Source organism: Scyliorhinus canicula, chromosome 13, assembly GCF_902713615.1.
Source record: "Scyliorhinus canicula chromosome 13, sScyCan1.1, whole genome shotgun sequence".
Taxonomy (NCBI): domain Eukaryota; kingdom Metazoa; phylum Chordata; class Chondrichthyes; order Carcharhiniformes; family Scyliorhinidae; genus Scyliorhinus; species Scyliorhinus canicula.
This window is the reverse complement of record NC_052158.1, coordinates 132,958,917-132,976,624: the sequence shown is the minus strand read 5'-3', so window position 1 is coordinate 132,976,624 and position 17,708 is coordinate 132,958,917. Positions and strand designations below refer to the sequence as shown.

Here is a 17,708-nt window from a genome sequence, read left to right as displayed (position 1 = left end):
AGGATGAACATCCAAGGAGCATGATTGGATCAGGAATTGGAGTTTGGAGTTTCTGGTGGGACCAAAAATTACTTTGGTCTTTTCAATGTTGAGCTGCAAAAGGTTCATCTACACATTGAGGTCAGATATGCCACCCAGCTACATGGCGACAGTCAAGTAATCAAGGTTGGAAGTGAACAGGAGAGGTTGGTACATTTTCTGTGAGGCTCAACTGCTAGCTGGCCTTGAGCTGAACAAGTAATGTTCCATATTTTTATGAACTCCGTAATTCTAATTTAATCTGAACATTTTGGAGGATTCTGGCCTCAATAGTACTGTACCCTCAGGAGATAATTGCAACATGATGAGTTCTCTGCTACTTTTGAAGGTATCGGTCTGAGTACTGGATCTACTGAGAACCTTGTACTCTGGCTAATTCCGTACTCTTACTTCACTCTGGTTAGAACTGTACTCCAGCCTGTCTGGTACTGTGACCAGTAAACAAATTGAGAGACTGTCTGGTTTGACTCATTTGTTCGTGGCTAATGTTGTCATCTGTGTATTGTGTACTTGGATGAAAATCAAAAGTAATTTGATTTTTTTGTTGCGTCTATGTATGATGATATAATTTCTGAACACAAATATTATCCATATGTGGTTTATGAGGAGCACACAAGGCATTAGATTATTAACCAGCTCTTCACAGTGATGGAACATGCCATTCTCTTCTGTAGCTACTAAAACGTCCATTTTGTGATTGTTTTGAAAGGCTGCGCAGAAACCAATGCCTTTCCCAAGAGAAGGAGGGAAAAACATAGAACATTACAGCGCAGTACAGGCCCTTTGGCCCTCGATGTTGCGCCGACCTGTGAAACCAGAGGATTCAAACAGAGAAACCAAACAGAGGATTCAGCCAGGCTATTCTTGCCTGGCCCCTGGGTGCTCAGTTTTAGAATGACATTGGTGGGTACCAGGGAGAAAATGGCATTCTTACCTGGAGATGTTACACAAGGTGTGAGAGAATTCAGCGAAAGCAGCCTGTAAGACGGGAGTATCATCGCAGAAAAGGAAATAATTGGGGATGTGCGATTGTGTGCTCCTTTGAGCATTTCTGAAAACTCCCTTTTGCCCCGATTTCAGGAGGTGACAGCCAAAGTACATAGTTGCCAGGAAAAGCTCTTTTCTGTTTCCTGCCTAACGACATTCAGATTGCTGTAATTAGAAAAATAGGTTTCCTTTCAAGATGAAATTAACCACTCGAATCATTATTTATAAATAAACGGCATTTTGCAAAAATCTTTGCCTACTCCCTGTGCACCAAACAAAGTAATGCAAGATGAATTCCATGTCTGTTCCTTGTAATAATCTGTCTGATCTTGTTTCTCTTCCCATAACAGATACTGCGGGAAGATTTTCCCAAGATCTGCAAACCTCACCCGGCATCTTCGGACACACACTGGAGAGCAACCTTACAGGTTAGAATAAACATATTATTTGGAATTACCACAATATCCCAGCTCGGAGTTGTCCCTGCGTAGAGGTTGCTCCCTGACTTGAGATGTTCACCAGTCAGTTTCAAAAAGTAGTCACAGCTCTGACATTAAAGAACGGGACCACAGGCAAGAAGATGGGGCTGGATTCTCCGGTCCGCCAGGCCGGCGTTTCTCAGTGATTCTATACTCATGCCACTTGTCAATGTAATTTCCCATTGAAGCCATTGCATGCCGCTGGGAAACACATAGGCGAGGGAGTGCTGCCAGCGGGAAAAGTGAATCGCAACAGCCGGAGAATTCTGGCCAAGGCTTATTTACACCCTGCATTTCACAGTACACACACACACACAAATGGGATGAATGCTTGTACCTTGGCTTTGAGGGCGTTCATGTAAATTGGAACATTAAATATATAGGGAGTGATTTTACGGCCATGCGAATGTGCAGATTCTCAAGGTAATGGCTAGCACTGCTGCCTCACGGCGCCGAAGTCCCAGGTTCGATCCCAGCCCTGGTCACTGTCCATGTAGAGTTTGCACATTCTCCCCGTGTTTGCGTGGGTTTCGCCCCCACAACCCAAAGATGTGCAGGCTAGGTGGTTTGGCCACGCTAATTTGCCCCTTAATTGGAAAAAACAAATTGGGTACTCTAAATTTATTTTTTAAAAGATTCTCAATGAACCCGAGGCTTGGGATCTATCTTCTTTGCCTCGGAGACCTCAGGCGAGCGCCGTTCAGTATGGGTCTTCACAAACGGGGACCAGAGAGGACACTGAGGACCACAGGTGCATTCCATTTGGGCAGGGTGGTACCCTGGCACTGGCAAGGGATTCTTTGCGTGGTGGCGATCTGTCTGGAGGTGCCCTGCACAGGTGTTGGGGGGTGGCAGGGGACTCTGCTGTATTGCATTGGGGCTTGGGCGAGGGGGGGGGGGGTGGTCAGTGGTCTACATGGGGGCTCCAGAGGTCAGGACGCCATTTTAAATGGCGTCCCGATCTCTCGCTACACTGAGAAGTTCCAGCAAGCGGAGCTCCTCAGTGCATAAAATGGGGCTGATGCGGCCATCAATTCACACGAGACGGAGAGTTGAAGTGAGCAGTGGTTTTAATCAGCTAGAACTGTGCCTGCCTGCGACTGCCTTGTACTGAGAGCCGCCTGCAGGCAGCAGATCTATATACCTCCCCTGAGGGGGCAGAGCCAGGGGCGGAGCCCACAAGGGCACCAACATGATACAATGTAATGTAATGTAATACAATGGTCCATAGGTGGAGCCACAAGGGCATCAACATAGTACAATGTAATGTAATACAGTGGTGAATTGTTGTCATAATACATTCACCACAGGGGCTATGTGCGTGCTCGGCTGCGCATTTCTCGCTGAGGCCTAATGTAATCTAATGTAAGTGCCATTTTATAGCGTTTGTTTTTTGGTGCTGTGAGTGCCGGGAAACAGGCGGCTAAATGCGCTTGCTATGAAATTTTGTTTCCATTTTGTTAAATCACAGCCATAGTATATTGTGCAATGGGTCATGTGTGGGCCACTAATGTGCCATGACAGAGTCTCTGATTCAGGGTCCAATATATTTAAACATTTTAAAGTCAAGTAGGAACACGTGTGTCAAAGTTACTTAATTACTATAATTTTCTGAAAATTCAAAGAAATCTCTTGCAATGACTTGGAAGTTGCTTTAAACGTGCACTTGTAACCAGATAGCATCCTCCATGTGTGCAAACTAGATTAATTTAGTTCCTATTGAATCCGTGCGCTCCACCTTGATTTTCTGGGACATTTTTCCCCAAGTAATCATGTGCATTTAACCTTGTACTTTTTTGCACTTGGTGTGAATGGTGCATATCCTTCTGAAACTTCAACAGTGAGCTGGAGAAGGGGGATCACAACCAGAAATCTCAAAAAAGTACTTAATCTGCATGCTATCAGAAAACACCTAATCACTCCCATTACTAGAATACTCACCACTTAAGAATGAATATTGAATTTATTCCACATAACATGCAACTCATCGGCTCATCGGTTAAGTTCCTTTCACACATGCAATAAATGCTGTGTAGTACTGAGGAAGTGCGACACTGTTGGAGGTGACATCTTTCAGATGAGGCCTTCAACTGAGGCCCTATCTGTCCTCTTAAGTGAAGGTAAAAAAAAATGCCACAGCACCACTTCGGAGAAAAGTAGGGGAGTTATGTATGGTTTCCTGCCCGATATTTATCTTTCAATCAATATCCCAAAGACAGATTATCTGGTGTTTATCACATTACTGTTGACGAGACTTTGCTGTGTGCAAATTGGCTGCTGTGCTTCCTACATTACATAGATTATCATAGAATTTACAGTGCAGATGGAGGCCATTCGGCCCATCAAGTCTGCACCGGCTCTTGGAAAGAGCACCCTAACCAAGGTCAACACCTCCACCCTATCCCCATAACCCAGTAACCCCACCCAACACTAAGGGCAATTTTAGACACTAAGGGCAATTTATCACGGCCAATCCACCTAACCTGCACATCTTTGGACTGTGGGAGGAATCCGGAGCACCCGGAGGAAACCCACGCGCACACGGGGAGGATGTGCAGACTCCGCACAGACAGTGACCCAAGCCGGAATCGAACCTGGGATCCTGGAGCTGTGAAGCGATTGTGCTATCCACAATGCTACCGTGCTGCAGTACAACAATTACAACAGTGATTACACTTCAAAAGCACTTTATTGGCTGCACAGCGCTTTGGAAAACCTGTGCTCATGAGAGACACTTTATGAATGCAGGCTAAACCCTATGTTAATTTATCTGCATAGATGCCCAGATTGTAATCCCTCTCTATTATTTTTTTTGGGCAGCAGTACCTTTTAATATCTTTAGGGTTATTCAAATTATTTTGTCTCCAAATGTCTTATTCAAACATATGACAGACAAGGACCATCTTGTCTATCTAGTCTGCCCGATATTTCTGATGGCTCAGCTGTCATAATCCAAAACTTATCTGTGGCTAGGCTATGCTGACTAGCTGACACATGCCTTGCACCCACAACACACGCCCTCCTCCACCCTCACTTAAACCCACCCACCGCAGTTCAGTTATCTCTTGGACCAAGTCAAAAATACAGAGAGAAAATTCAGCCAATTAAAAAATCCTGGAAAATTCCTCCCCCACACCCTTCAGGCGAGTAAAGTCCGTCCAGGAGACCACATGGACCATGTGTTATCTGTTAATCCACTTACCTTCTCTGCAGACTGTAACGCCTTACAGTTCACAGGAAGGCATAACCGGTAACACATGTGTAAATGTAACAAACAAATTGTGGTAGATTGTCAACTTATGCACCACTTCCACTGAGCCCCCCCCTCCCCCCAACACCTAACCCCACCACCTAGCCCCAGGCACTAAACTGGCATTGTAGATTGGTGGCCCAAAATAGAAACAGCCTGATTCTCACTTTAACTGATCTGAAATGAAAATCAGACGGATTATATAATGGGCAGCCAATTTGCACACTAGTTTGATGCCCGAGAAACCGGTTGAGAATCTGCTTCGTTATTTAACAGTAACAAGTTTGATTAACTCAGTCTACAGCAAATGCATGCAATTATCTGTCTGCTTCCACCTTATCCCCACTCCCAACCTTAGGAATAATTGGGACTCGGTGACATCTTTGTGCACGCAGGTAATGCAGCAGTAGAGATTGCTTGTGGAAAGTCCAGCCAGGGGCAACCCGTGGTTAATGACTACAGAGATTCTTGTAACAATAGAAAACCTCTAAAATACTGTACAATCCAAATTGTAGGTTGTGCAATCAGCAAAGAGATTTTCAGCGATAAGGCAGAGAAAATTGGTTTGGAACATTCCATGCGGCCTGCCCCCAAGGCTGTGCTGTTCCTGAGTATGCGTAGCTGTGTGGAACCAGACTGCACCATCCATGGTTTATATATAACTGCAATCATGACGCAGGTTACATGTTTCTAATGCTTTGTGAGACTGAAACAATTAGTACTGCGTTAAATAATTTTCACAATGAAAAATCGCCATGCTTCATTATGTGACAGATATATTTTTTTGAAGTCATCAGGAGGAAGTAAGTTGAAAAATGGGTGATGAAGTCTGTTGGCGATCTGCCACAAACAGCAGTCAGAATAATTATTCTATGTCTGTGTAACAGCTTATGGAGAAATACAGTAAAGGCCCAAGGGACACTAAATGACTGCAGGGTATGAAAACTGATGCCTCAAGTACCAGCTTGATAGACTAAACTGCATACACTGGCACAGAATTAAACATTTGCTCTGTTTATTGCAATCTTTTTGGAAGATAACAGAGCTTCCTTTGGGACTGGCAATTGAATGGGCTAATCGTGGAAGAAGAAAAGATGTAATCACTGGACATAATTTTGCATGAAAAATCTTGGCCTTGTTTGTCATTCTTTAGAGGCTGCATCACACAGGATAGAGCAAGCTGAGCAATTGCTAAATGTGTCATGTTACCAAAGACGTGGACTCGCAGAGGCCCTGCACACTCAAAAATATAGAGAAGAAGAAACAAGTACATCTGGGCTAGAGTTGCCAGCCCTCCAAGATTGGCCCGGAATCTCCTGGATTTGAAGATCAATCTTGGGAACAGTGCTGTGTACAATCCTGGAGAAAAATCATCAAGAGATTTTTAAAAAGAGTTTGTTTTGTCATTTTCCTTAATGATTTCTCATCACTAGATATCCGAGATGTTGAAAATGGGAAATAAAAGGCTGTTTGGCTGAGATTCAAGCAATTTCCAGTCGGATAATGAGTCTTTTTGTCTTCCAATTGGCATAGAAAGGCAGCACATCATCAGGATCGATGTCTTGGCTGACTAATGGCTGGAGCTTGGGGGCAAGTCATCTGATGACACCTCGAGGAATAGATGTAATCACAGTTGGCAACCCCAATCTGGGCGAAGTGCCCTGATTGTGTAGCTTCTAAACTGAAGACTGGGCAGCATATTATCTGTCCGGGAACATCACACAGCTGTGTGATTCAGTGGTGCAGCTCCAACTGTGTGTCCACAGTGGAGGCAGTAATCATTTAATTACATGGAACACACAGTGCAGAAACAGGGACCTTTTTGAGATTAAATGAAATGAAAATCGCTTATTGTCACAAGTAGGCTTCAATGAAGTTACTGTGAAAAGCCCCTAGTCGCCACATTCCGGCGCCTGTTTGGGGAGGCTGGTACGGGAATCGAACCGTGCTGCTGGCCTGCCTTGGTCTGCTTTCAAAGCCAGCGATTTAGCCCAGTGTGCTAAACAGATGCGATCACCTTCACTATCTCCCACCTCCTCATCAACTTCAGGTGAAAATGCAAGGCTCCTTCGTACTCAGTGGGTACAAACGTGCATTAGTTGGGGAGGGAGGAAAACAGTTTATTTCCTCATTCCCTCTCCTTTACTCTGGAGGAAATATTCTATTGTCCATCAATCACCTCACCCAGAGAGCTCAAGAGCATTGCGTAAAAATAAACAGGCTGATCACAAATGTCTTTGGATTCACATGACGTGCATTTGTTAAAACCCGAAGGAGTACATGGCTGGCCAGAAGCATCAAGATTAAGTTAACACCACTTGCTGAGTGCACCATATTGGTGTGTATGGATGCCAAGTGCTACAACCAAACCTCAGTATATGAACCAAGCAATAAAAGTTTCTTCCTGAAGACTGACCAGTCAATATACGTGTCTCTACTGGTCTCCAAAGGGCTTCCAGAGTACTCAGAGATGCCATTGATTTTACACATCAGCCATTGAGAAAAATGCTTTGAACAGCATAATAGATGATCACTGCCATGTTGAGACAGGTTAACCAACATTCAACCCCTTTAAAGAAACATAGGCATTTATTGATTTTTCTTACTTTTAAGTCCAATATTATTTTGAGCCTGTTGAACAGGACTGTACCAAAATATAATTTAAACACATTAAACTCTAGCAACCTAGTTTACTTCAAGGCATCATATTGAACAAGATCTCTATTGCTGACATAATTTGTAAGATAGCGTATGTTTCTCGCATTGAAAACAGAAAGCGTTACAAAGGTTTTCAAAACCATGAACGAGTCTTGTTCTTAAGAAGTATTACTCATCCACAATCCTTTTTTCTTTAAAGGTGTAAGTACTGTGATCGCTCATTCAGTATCTCTTCCAATCTGCAACGGCATGTTCGTAACATTCACAACAAGGAAAAACCATTCAAGTGTCACTTGTGTGACAGGTGCTTCGGTCAACAGACCAATCTGGACAGACATCTGAAAAAACATGAGAATGGAAACATGTCAGGTATGCAAGCAAAACTGAGACTTGGGCTTTGGCATTGAGATTTGCCTTTGAACTTTTGGACTGTAGTATTGAGCATTTCCATTGAATTATTTCTTTTAAAACAGAAAATAGCTTCATAGATTAAAGGGTGGATTCCACATGTGCAGTGAGATCCCAATCTGAGGCTGATCATTTCCTGCAAAGGAAAGTAAAAATAAGAATATGATTTACCCCCAATATGCTGGTTCTGTCGCACTGTACAAGACTGGCAGCTGATCATCTCTCCATTTAGGAACTAGTAACAGGATGGAGGCAGACACAAAGAACAGTAAACTAGCTCAGGTAACTATGATTTTCATTTATATAAGGCCCATTCTGTGGAAAAACATTGCAAACCCTCTTCACTGAGACATAAACAATAGACACTAAGCCAAAGAAGGAAATATTGGGCAAGGTGACCGAGAACTTGGTGCAAAAGGTTGATTTTTAAGGAAGCGAGGGCGGTGGCATGGGTTTAATTAAGGGATTCTAGAGTGTGGTTCCTATGCAAGGTTACAAAGTGTTGAAATGCAGGGATAATGATCCTAAATTGGAGGTGTTGGGGGAGACCAGGAGGCAATGTGAGTCAGTAAAGATGATGCCAAATCAGTGAGCATCAGCCACATAGGATCTGGATAGCACAGTTTGGATGAACTGTAGTTAATGGATGGCAATGGATAGAACGCCGGTTGGGAGAGTACTGAAGTATTCAAAGGCGAGATCTGGCGGCCCTATTCGCTATTTGCGCAAATCCCATTATGGCTGCTGAATCTCTTGGGAGGGCCAAAATGAGACTTGTGCCAGTAAGATTCTGGTTTCAGATCTCCTCTGCAACACCCCCCCCCCACCGATGACATGACCAGGCGTGAACCTGATTTCCATGAATTTGAATAAATCGCAATATAATCAAACGGCTTTACACTGTAGCGTCTACTTACGCCATAGTGCCCTCCCTCCCTGACACTGATGTGAAAACCGGTTGTAATAACCATGTCTGGGATGCAGAGGTGCCTGGAGGCCCCAGTGGTTGAGGTCCAAGCACTGACAAGTGGCACTGACAAGTGGGCACATGAAGGAGCAGTGCCAGGGGGCTCTGGCAGGGGGGTAACTCTCTTCCATTGGGGGGGGTGGGGGTGGGGGGAGTTCCCTATGTATGGTGGGAGGAAGAGGGGAGAGCCCCGATGCCTACGATGGGAGGGGACATGGCTGTGAAAGGGGAGTGTCCTCCAATAGCTCTGGGAGGGTGGAGAGTGGGGAGAGTATCCCCCGATACCTCTGTGGTGGGGAGGTTGACCCGATGCCTGTGGGGGTGGGCCTCCATGTCCGTGGGGGTGTGGGGAGAACTATATTTTCAATGCAGATCTTTAAACTCCGGTCCACATAGAAACCCAAAGCAGGCGGTTGCCATTGCCGATACGGGAAGAAAATTTTGGCCAGTGTAATTATTCAGCATGACCACCATTTCCTTATTTTCATTTATCATATGAGCATTATCAATTTTGAAGGGGCCCACATTCCTTTTAATCTTTTTTCATAAGGTAATTGTAAAATTTTCCTTTGTTGATTTTGCTGTTGTTGCAAGCTTCTTTTCACACTACCCTTTCTGTTCTTGTATGTTTCCCATTTGCCAGAACATATGCTTTTTATTTTACATTTTTGTATGCTTTTTCTTCAGTTTGAAGTTGTTTCTTTCTTTTTTTTGTTGTTGTCAATGACTATTTGGCAAGTGGGACTCTTACCCCTGAGAGGGAGAAAGTGGTTCTGTATCATATTAAATTCTTTTTTGAATGCAGTGCAGTGATCCTTTGTCATTTGATCCATTAACAAATTTGTCAAGTGTACTGTCCGACAGCCTCTACCTTATCACATTGAAGTCAGCCTTTATAAGTCTGAAATCTTAGTTGCTATTTCATGTTTTTCTTCTCCATATGCTATGTTGAACTCAGTTGCATTATGTTTGCTATTAGATAAATGTTCACACATTGCTGGGCTGTTAACTAAATCTGGCTCTATACTATGACATGCCCTTTTGTCGGTTCTAGCGTATAGTGCAACATTAAACAATCCTGGACACACTGAAGAAATTCATTGCCTTTCTGACATGTGCTCATCTCTTTATCCCAATCTGATGAAAGTTAAAATCTTCCATTAAAAACACTCTGCCTTTGCTACATACTTTTCTAATTTCTACATTTCTACATTCTACCACTTGACAGCTACTACAAAGGTCCCAAGCGCAATTCCCACACAATTTTAAATTATTTTCATGGGAATGATCCAACCAAATTGGGACGGAGACTGTGGCAAGCGTGTTTAGCTGGATGCTTTGCAGTGCCGAGAATACCATGCTATCTATCAGGACTCTGTTTCTATTTGGGGTCTCATTGGGGAATGCCCCATCACCTTCTGGGCACAATGCAGCCGGTAGATTGTACTCTTTTTCTTTATTGCACCCATAAAGTCGCCACTGTCTGCTTACTTCTCATTATATTTTCTCTTATCATTGAAATTATTTTATCTTCTTCATTAAGAATGCACCTCCCACTTTGCAATTTCCTTTGTCTTTCCTGTTGATCTTCCAACCAGTTTACTATAGTTCCCAACCTTGATTGTCTTGCAGTCTGCCAGCATGCAGGGGATGGAGATTATGGGAGGATCTCATGGGAGGGAATGTGGGAGCCACATTCCTTATCGGATGTAGAGCACTCCTTCTGGTCCTGAGAATAGAAGGTTTCCACTTACCTCGGAGGACCTCTTTATCTTCCCAACAGCTTCTAATGTGCTTTGATCTGCTCGGGAAAATTTCCCCACTCGGGCTTGGGTGTCAACCTCCATACATCTAGGGCGCGATTCAGCGACCCCATTGCTCCCGGTGTGGATCAGAGTGCATTGGGTAGTAGTGCCCGATCCCCATATTAGGTTCCGCTTCGGGCGTGGAAACCCCGCACAAGTCACCCGACTAGCTACGACCGGTGCAATCTGGATCTCACCCTCGCTGGGCCTGATCCAGATCTTACTATTTAAATTGGCATAAATGCTCATTTAAACACCCGGATGCCAGATTCACCCGGGGGCTGGGGACTCACCGGCCACGCCTGGAGACCTTGCCAGGGTTTACTATTGGTCAACACAAACGTCATAACGGCACCCGAGGCATCATCCAGGCCATTGGAGACCACTTGGTGATTGCGAACAGGACAGGGCTGCACGCAGGCACCTCGGCACTGCTATAAATTGAGTCCGCTGAATCGTGCCCCAAATTTGATGAGTCTCTGCTAGTTTATATTGGGTGCCTCAGCCATTAAATAACAGTGAGTATTTATAGTGGGGACCAATGATGACAGTAGCAATTCACAGATTCATACAGGTTTACAGCACACCAAGGGGCCATCAAGATCTGGATCTCTCTCTCACTGGGCGATGTCCTGATCGGCATATTTTCAGCCCATCGTGGCCACGCCAGTCAACAAAGATCTGACTGGAGGGCAGCATCGTGGTGCAGTGGTTAGCACTGCTGCCTCACAGCACCGAGGTCCCAGGTTCGATCCCGGCTCTGGGTCACTGTTTTTGTGAAGTTCTCTCTGTGTTTGCATGGGTTTCATCCCCACAACCCAAAGATGTGCAGGGTCGGTGGATTGGCCAGGCTAAATTGCCCCTTAATTGGAAAAAATAAATTGGGTACTCTAAATTTATTTAAAAAAAAACAAAGATCTGACTGCGTGAATCCTATTTTCCAATGCTTGGCCCATACCCCTGGAGATTATGGCAGCACAACTCAATGTCTGAAGGGCAATGTCACCCCCCGCAAACATGGAAATTAACCCCCCTCCCCCGCCTAGGTGAGGACACCCTGCTATGGAGTCGCTGAGGGCCACCCCATTTCAAGCCTCCCTCCCTCCCCCTCTTTGGAAAACCCTCTTTCAGGACCCCCACTCTTCATCCCACAACCTTTATCAGGCCCCTTCATACCTGCAGAGGTGAGTGCAGTGACCATTACTAAGGAGAAGGTTCTGGGGAAACTGAAAGTTCTGAAGGTGGATAAGTCACCTGGACCGGATGGACTACACCCCAGGTTTCAAAAACAGATAGCTGAGGAAATTGTGGAGGCAGTAGTGATGATCTTTCAGGAATTACTGGAGGCAGAAAGGGTCCCAGAGGACTGGAAGGTGGCTAATGTAACACCACTGTTTAAGAAGGAAGGGAGGCAGAAGACGGGAAATTATAGGCCGGTTAGCCTGACTTCGGTCATTGGTAAGATTTTAGAGTCTGTTATTAAAGATGAGATCATGAAGCACTTGGAGGTGCATGGTAAAATAGGTCAGCATGACTTTGTCAAAGGGACGGCGTGTCTAACAAATCTGTTAAGAGTTCTTTGAGGAGGTAACAAGCAAGTTAGACAAAGGAGAATCAGTGGACGTGATTTATTTAGATTTCCAGAAGGCCTTTGACAAGTGCCACATAGGAGACTGTTAAATAAGTTAAAAGTCCATGGTGTTAGGATAATATTCTGGCATGGATAGAGGATTGGCTGACTCGCAGAAGGCAAAGAGTGAGGATAAAGGGGTCTTTTTCAGGTCTTTTTCAGGATGGCAGCTGGTGACTAGTGGTGTGCCTCAGGGGTCTGTGCTGGGACCACAACTTTTTACAATATATATTAATGATCTGGAAGAATGTACTGAAGGCACTGTTGCTAAGTTTGCAGATGATACAAAGATCTGTAGAGGGACAGGTAGTATTGAGGAAGCAAGGGGGCTGCAGAAGGACTTGGACAAGCCAGGAGAGTGGGCAATGAAGTGGCAAATGAAATACAATGTGGAAAAGTGCGAGTTTATGCACTTTGGAAGGAGGAATCTAGGCATAGACTATTTTCTAAATGGGGAAATGCTTCGGAAAGCAGAAGCACAAAGGGACTTGGGAGTCCTGTTCACGATTCTCTTAAGGTTAATGTGCAGGTTCTGTCAGCAGTTAAGAAGGCAAATGCAGTATTAGCATTCATGTCAAGAGGGCTAGAATACAAGACCAGGGATGTATTTCTGAGGCTGCATAAGGCTCTGGTCAGACCCCATTTGGAGTATTGTGAGCAGTTTTGGGCCCTATATCTAAGGAAGGATGTGCTGGCCTTGGAAAGGGTCCCGAGGAGGTTCACAAGAATTATCCCTGAAATGAAGAATTTGTCGTATGAGGAACGTGTGAGGACTCTGGGTCTGTACTCGGAGTTTAGAAGGATGAGAGGGCATCTTATTGAAACGTACAAGATACTGCGAAGGCTGGATAGAGTGGACGTGGAGAGAATATTTCCACTTGTAGGAAAAACTAGAACCAGGGGACACCATCTCAGATTAAAGGGATGATCCTTTAAAACAGAGATGAGGAGGAATTGTTTCAGCCAGAGGGTGGAAAATTTGTGGAACTCTTTGCCGCAGAAGGCTGTGGAGGCCAAATCACTGAGTGACTTTAAGACAGAGATAGATAGGTTCTTGATGAATAAGGGGATCAGGGGTTATGGGGAGAAGGCAGGAGAATGGGTTGAGAAAATATCAGCCACGATTGTATGGCGGAGCAGACTCGATGAGCCAAGTGGCCTAATTCTGCTCCTACGTCTTATGTTCTTACCCTTCATACCACCCTCACCCCGCCTTTTATGGGCATGGCCCCCCTCAGACCATGACTCTTAGCAGTGACATACTGGGAACCCTGGCACTGGCACCATGGCAATGCGTTTGCCAACCTGGCAGTGCCAAGGTGCCAGAGTGAGAATGAGGGTGCCACCTTGTCCTGTCCCCAACCACCCAATGTCTCCAATGGCCTGGGAAACCTCCCAGGCGCTGTTAGGCCTGGTCCACATTTAGTTGCCGAAGCCCAGAGAATCTGGCATGTGCCTCTATAAATGACTCATTTAAATATGCCGATCAGGATATCACCCAGTGAGGGAGAGATCCAGATTGTGACTTCTCGCAAGGTTCGATTGAATCCTGTGGAAATTGAGTGTCGCGAATCCCATGCGAAGCCTCTCGCGAGATTCAATGGTCTCACCGCTGTGACATTATGTGAAATGTTCAGAATACAAAGAGTTAATGTCATATCATAATTAACCACTAGATGGAGCTAGATGCAGAACTATATAAAGCACTGACTCACAGGCTACTGGGAGAAGGCTGGAGAGGAGCAGTGAGAGAGTATAGAGTACAGTTATAGATAGAGTGTAGAGACTAGTGTTAATCGAGTGCAGATTGTAGGTTACTAGATTATTGTTTACTATAGCAGTAAGTGGTCGACCTTGACTAAGTAGTGTAAATAAAAGTTAGCTTTGTTAATGAACTTAACTGCTGTGGTCTTTGTGAACACTACAACATCCATCCTGATAACAGAATCACAAAGACCATCACAATCGCGACACCAAGTCAGGCATGCCGAAGCTGGTAAATTGCAACCGTGACTCCTTTCAAGCTGAAGCTTGTATAATCTTGCCTCTGTTTTTAAGTGAAAGTAGATGTGCTGCAAGAAACAGGAAGATAGCAACAACTTATTTTGGCACAAAGACCCTGTAACCGGAGCATTACACTGACATGGGATAACTGGACCCGAGCCAGTATAAAATGTCATCTTGGTCAAGTGAAAATAGGTGTTGGACAAATAGACTATCAGCTGGTGTTTTATGGTTGTACTTTTTTTTGTCTTTTCTGGCAAGACGTCTCTTAATCATAGTAAACAGGGGAAATGTTTGTCACTGAAACAATACCAGTGATGAAAGTCCAACTACGAAGGAAGAGAAACGTAAATTGGACTCTGACAGCACTGCGGTCAATGCTGAAGGAATCCTATTGTTCTATATCAAAGGTTTGGGGCATATTCTATGCTTGGAGCAGACAAGAACAGCCCCATTCCAAACATCTGCTTCGAAATCTGAAGCCAGTGCAAGATATTTTCTTTTAGTTTAGCCTTGGTTATGAGCTTTGTATGTAATTTGTAGCAATTAAGGACACCATTGATTGAATGACATTGTACTGTGCTGGTTGTAAACATGGGGTTGGATGGTCAAATGCCTCTTAAAAGCAGGTACTCTTTGTAATTAGTGGCTAACTCATGAAACCATTGCCCTGAAACCATTAGCGTCCCAATACTTCATGTACACATATGAAACATTCATAGTGGTCTGTATCCATTTATAATAAATGGGTCGATGCCGCCTTGCAAAAACAGTTGGAAGATCAATTTTGGATAAATAGGAATTATTATCCCACCACTCAGGACCCACATATTTCAACTTCACAGTTCCCTGTGATTTCATTATTGGGCTGCTAACACTGGGTAGGGGGGGGGGGGGGGGGGGGGTGAAGGGACAGGTTTCCTCAGATTTCCTCCTTGTCTGCCAGAACAAGTTTTTGAACTACCCCCTTTCTACATGTTAATGCCATTTCTGCTGAATGCCCACCCATGTAATTCTACCATTTTCCAGTGGTAACAACTGTGCAAAAACAATTCTCCAAACATCTGACTGTACAACATCCCCTCTCTCTTTTTAGGTGATTGCCTCCTCAGCCAAAAAAAGCTAAAGCATTTAACGTTGTTAATTTTCGACAGGTACTGCAACATCTTCACCTCATTCAGAAATAGACAGTAGCAGTGCCATTTTGGATGACAAGGAGGATTCCTACTTTACGGAAATCCGGAATTTCATTGGAAACAGCAACTACACTGAACGTTCTCCAGGGCACTTGGAGGAGAGGTGAGGAGCATGTCTTGCTGGCAAAGCAGTTGCTGGTTTCCATCTTCCAAGTGGGAATCATTTTTTGTTGCCCTGCTCAAAATGCATTTTAATTCATTTTGTTGTATTATTTTACCCACCTTTGTCAATCAGGGCAACAGGGCATCAAAACACAATAGCATGTAAATGTATTGAGTACTGTTCCAGGGAGACATCTTCTGGGAAGATGAGACCTGTGACTGGAGCTGGCATTAGGGGATTTGAAGGTGGAGCAGATATAGTACAGTATACTTCAAATGGGGTAGTGTTTAAGTTCCCACTGAACATTCATGAGGGGCTGGGTCAGGAGTTGTATAGGCACTGCTCAAGAAGCAGGAAAATCTGGCATGGGTCTGAATCAGAGAAAGTTTCTTGGTGCTCACAAAGATGGGAGGGCAAGGAGAAGAGATAAGAGACAATAATTCACAGACTGCTGGAGAGAGAAAATCACATACATTTGAAGAAAATAAAATAGCCCTTCTGTTCATACTCTGTCGGCAACCTAAGCCCTGCCACAAAGCTCATCCAGCGAACAAAATTGGCCCTTTCATGCAAGGGATTGCTTCAGCCCTTGGTCACTCAACGCCCAATTAGCTTGTCACAGTCAAACAGTGATTTTAATAAATCTGTGGCCTGTTTTACAGATGTAACCCACAGTCTGGCTATGGAGTTACAACATTGAGAACAGCACTGAAAAGGGATACCACCCCTTTTTAATCATTTTCACCTGTAGCTCGTTATGAATACTGAAATCAAAAGGAGATTTCTGGCATCATTATATCAACAACATTTTTGTTATTTTGTTGGCTTGCGAGATGTTGCTTGCAATGGAATTGCATATCCTCATCCACTCAGCTGTAATTGGTGCTCATATGTCATTGCGTAGGTAAATTCAGCTTTTTGAATTTTTCCTCCTCGAAATCAAATTTTTGATGGATAACTAAATACATCCATGCTGTATTCTCGTATTAATCCGGCAATACACAAGCTGACAATTTCCGAGGGGTAAATTTAAGCAGTCTCTTGGAGGCCTGGATAAATCCATTCATTGTGACAGTGAATGAGTATGGCTCTGACCTTTAATTTTATAGCAAAATTACAAACACCAAATGTTATTAACAAGAACATCTAACAAGATTACATATGCTTCCTTGTGAAGAATGCCTGTGTTCCAGATGCTCACAGGTCACACACTAATTAGGTACCTTGATTGGGCTCAGAATATCTTATGGGTAACTGAGGTGTACAGGCCAATGCAATGTTCAGTTGAGATCTCAGGTTATTTAAGCACAATCCATCAACTAGGAAATTGTAGAGGTGTTGGAATGAACTCTTCATATCAGTTTTCACAAGTGGAGACTGCAGGCAAGTTTCAGTCCGAGTTGTCCCAGAAATCTGAAACAGATGTATAGCTTGGTAAAGCATGCTATCGAGAAGCATGAGAATTAAGGGACCACAGGGATGCCTGGCCAAGGTGAACTATGCTGCGGAATTGCCCACAGAAATGAGCAAGGAAGTGGAACTCAAAGTTGGTTAATATTTGTTTGAGTTCCATAAAAGGAATAATGTTTCCATAAAAGGAATAATGTATCTTCCTGTAAATGGATGATTGGAAACATCTTGTTCTTAAAAAAATAAATTTGCATAAATTTCAGGATTATAGAGCATTTTGTCCGACACTCAAAAGTGAGAGAAGACCTCAAAAGCATTTCATTGAAAGCTGTTACCATTTATTTAAACAGTGCAGAAGCTATGGCATAATCAGTTTGGGGATTAATAGATCCTTATGTCTCAAATCAATTGGAATTGTTTGAGGTGGTTACTAAATTAGTCAGTAACATGTATCCAGTTGCTGTGAATTATTTTAATTTCATAAAGTATTTATTAAAAATTCCACATGAGGTTTTTGAGGAAAACTAAGGCTCATATGGCAAAGTAGGTAGCTGTAATGAACATTTTATTGGCAGTAGAAATAAAATATAGTGCTACATGTCTGGGACGTATATTACAACAATAGTTCCACAGATTTCTATCGCGTCTCCTCTTGCGTCTCCTACTTGTAGATTATATAGAGTGGGCTACTTCAAATAGGGGTGTGATAATTTACATGAGAAAACAGGGGCAGGATTCTCCGCTGACGTGATTCTCCATTTTGCTAGCGCCC

The 17,708-nt window shown here is 43.8% G+C and overlaps 1 protein-coding gene across 8 annotated transcripts in view; it reads left to right on the top strand.

Annotated features, from left to right (window-relative positions):
- Positions 1-17,708, top strand: part of mecom (MDS1 and EVI1 complex locus) — a 915,302-nt gene that overhangs the window by 873,726 nt on the left and 23,868 nt on the right. For all 8 annotated transcript variants that reach the window (XM_038816085.1, XM_038816081.1, XM_038816080.1 and 5 more), the window contains 3 exons: positions 1,377-1,454; positions 7,613-7,782; positions 15,382-15,526. In XM_038816085.1, the coding sequence (XP_038672013.1) occupies positions 1,377-1,454; positions 7,613-7,782; positions 15,382-15,526 (393 nt within the window). The remainder of the gene's footprint in view (positions 1-1,376; positions 1,455-7,612; positions 7,783-15,381; positions 15,527-17,708) is intronic.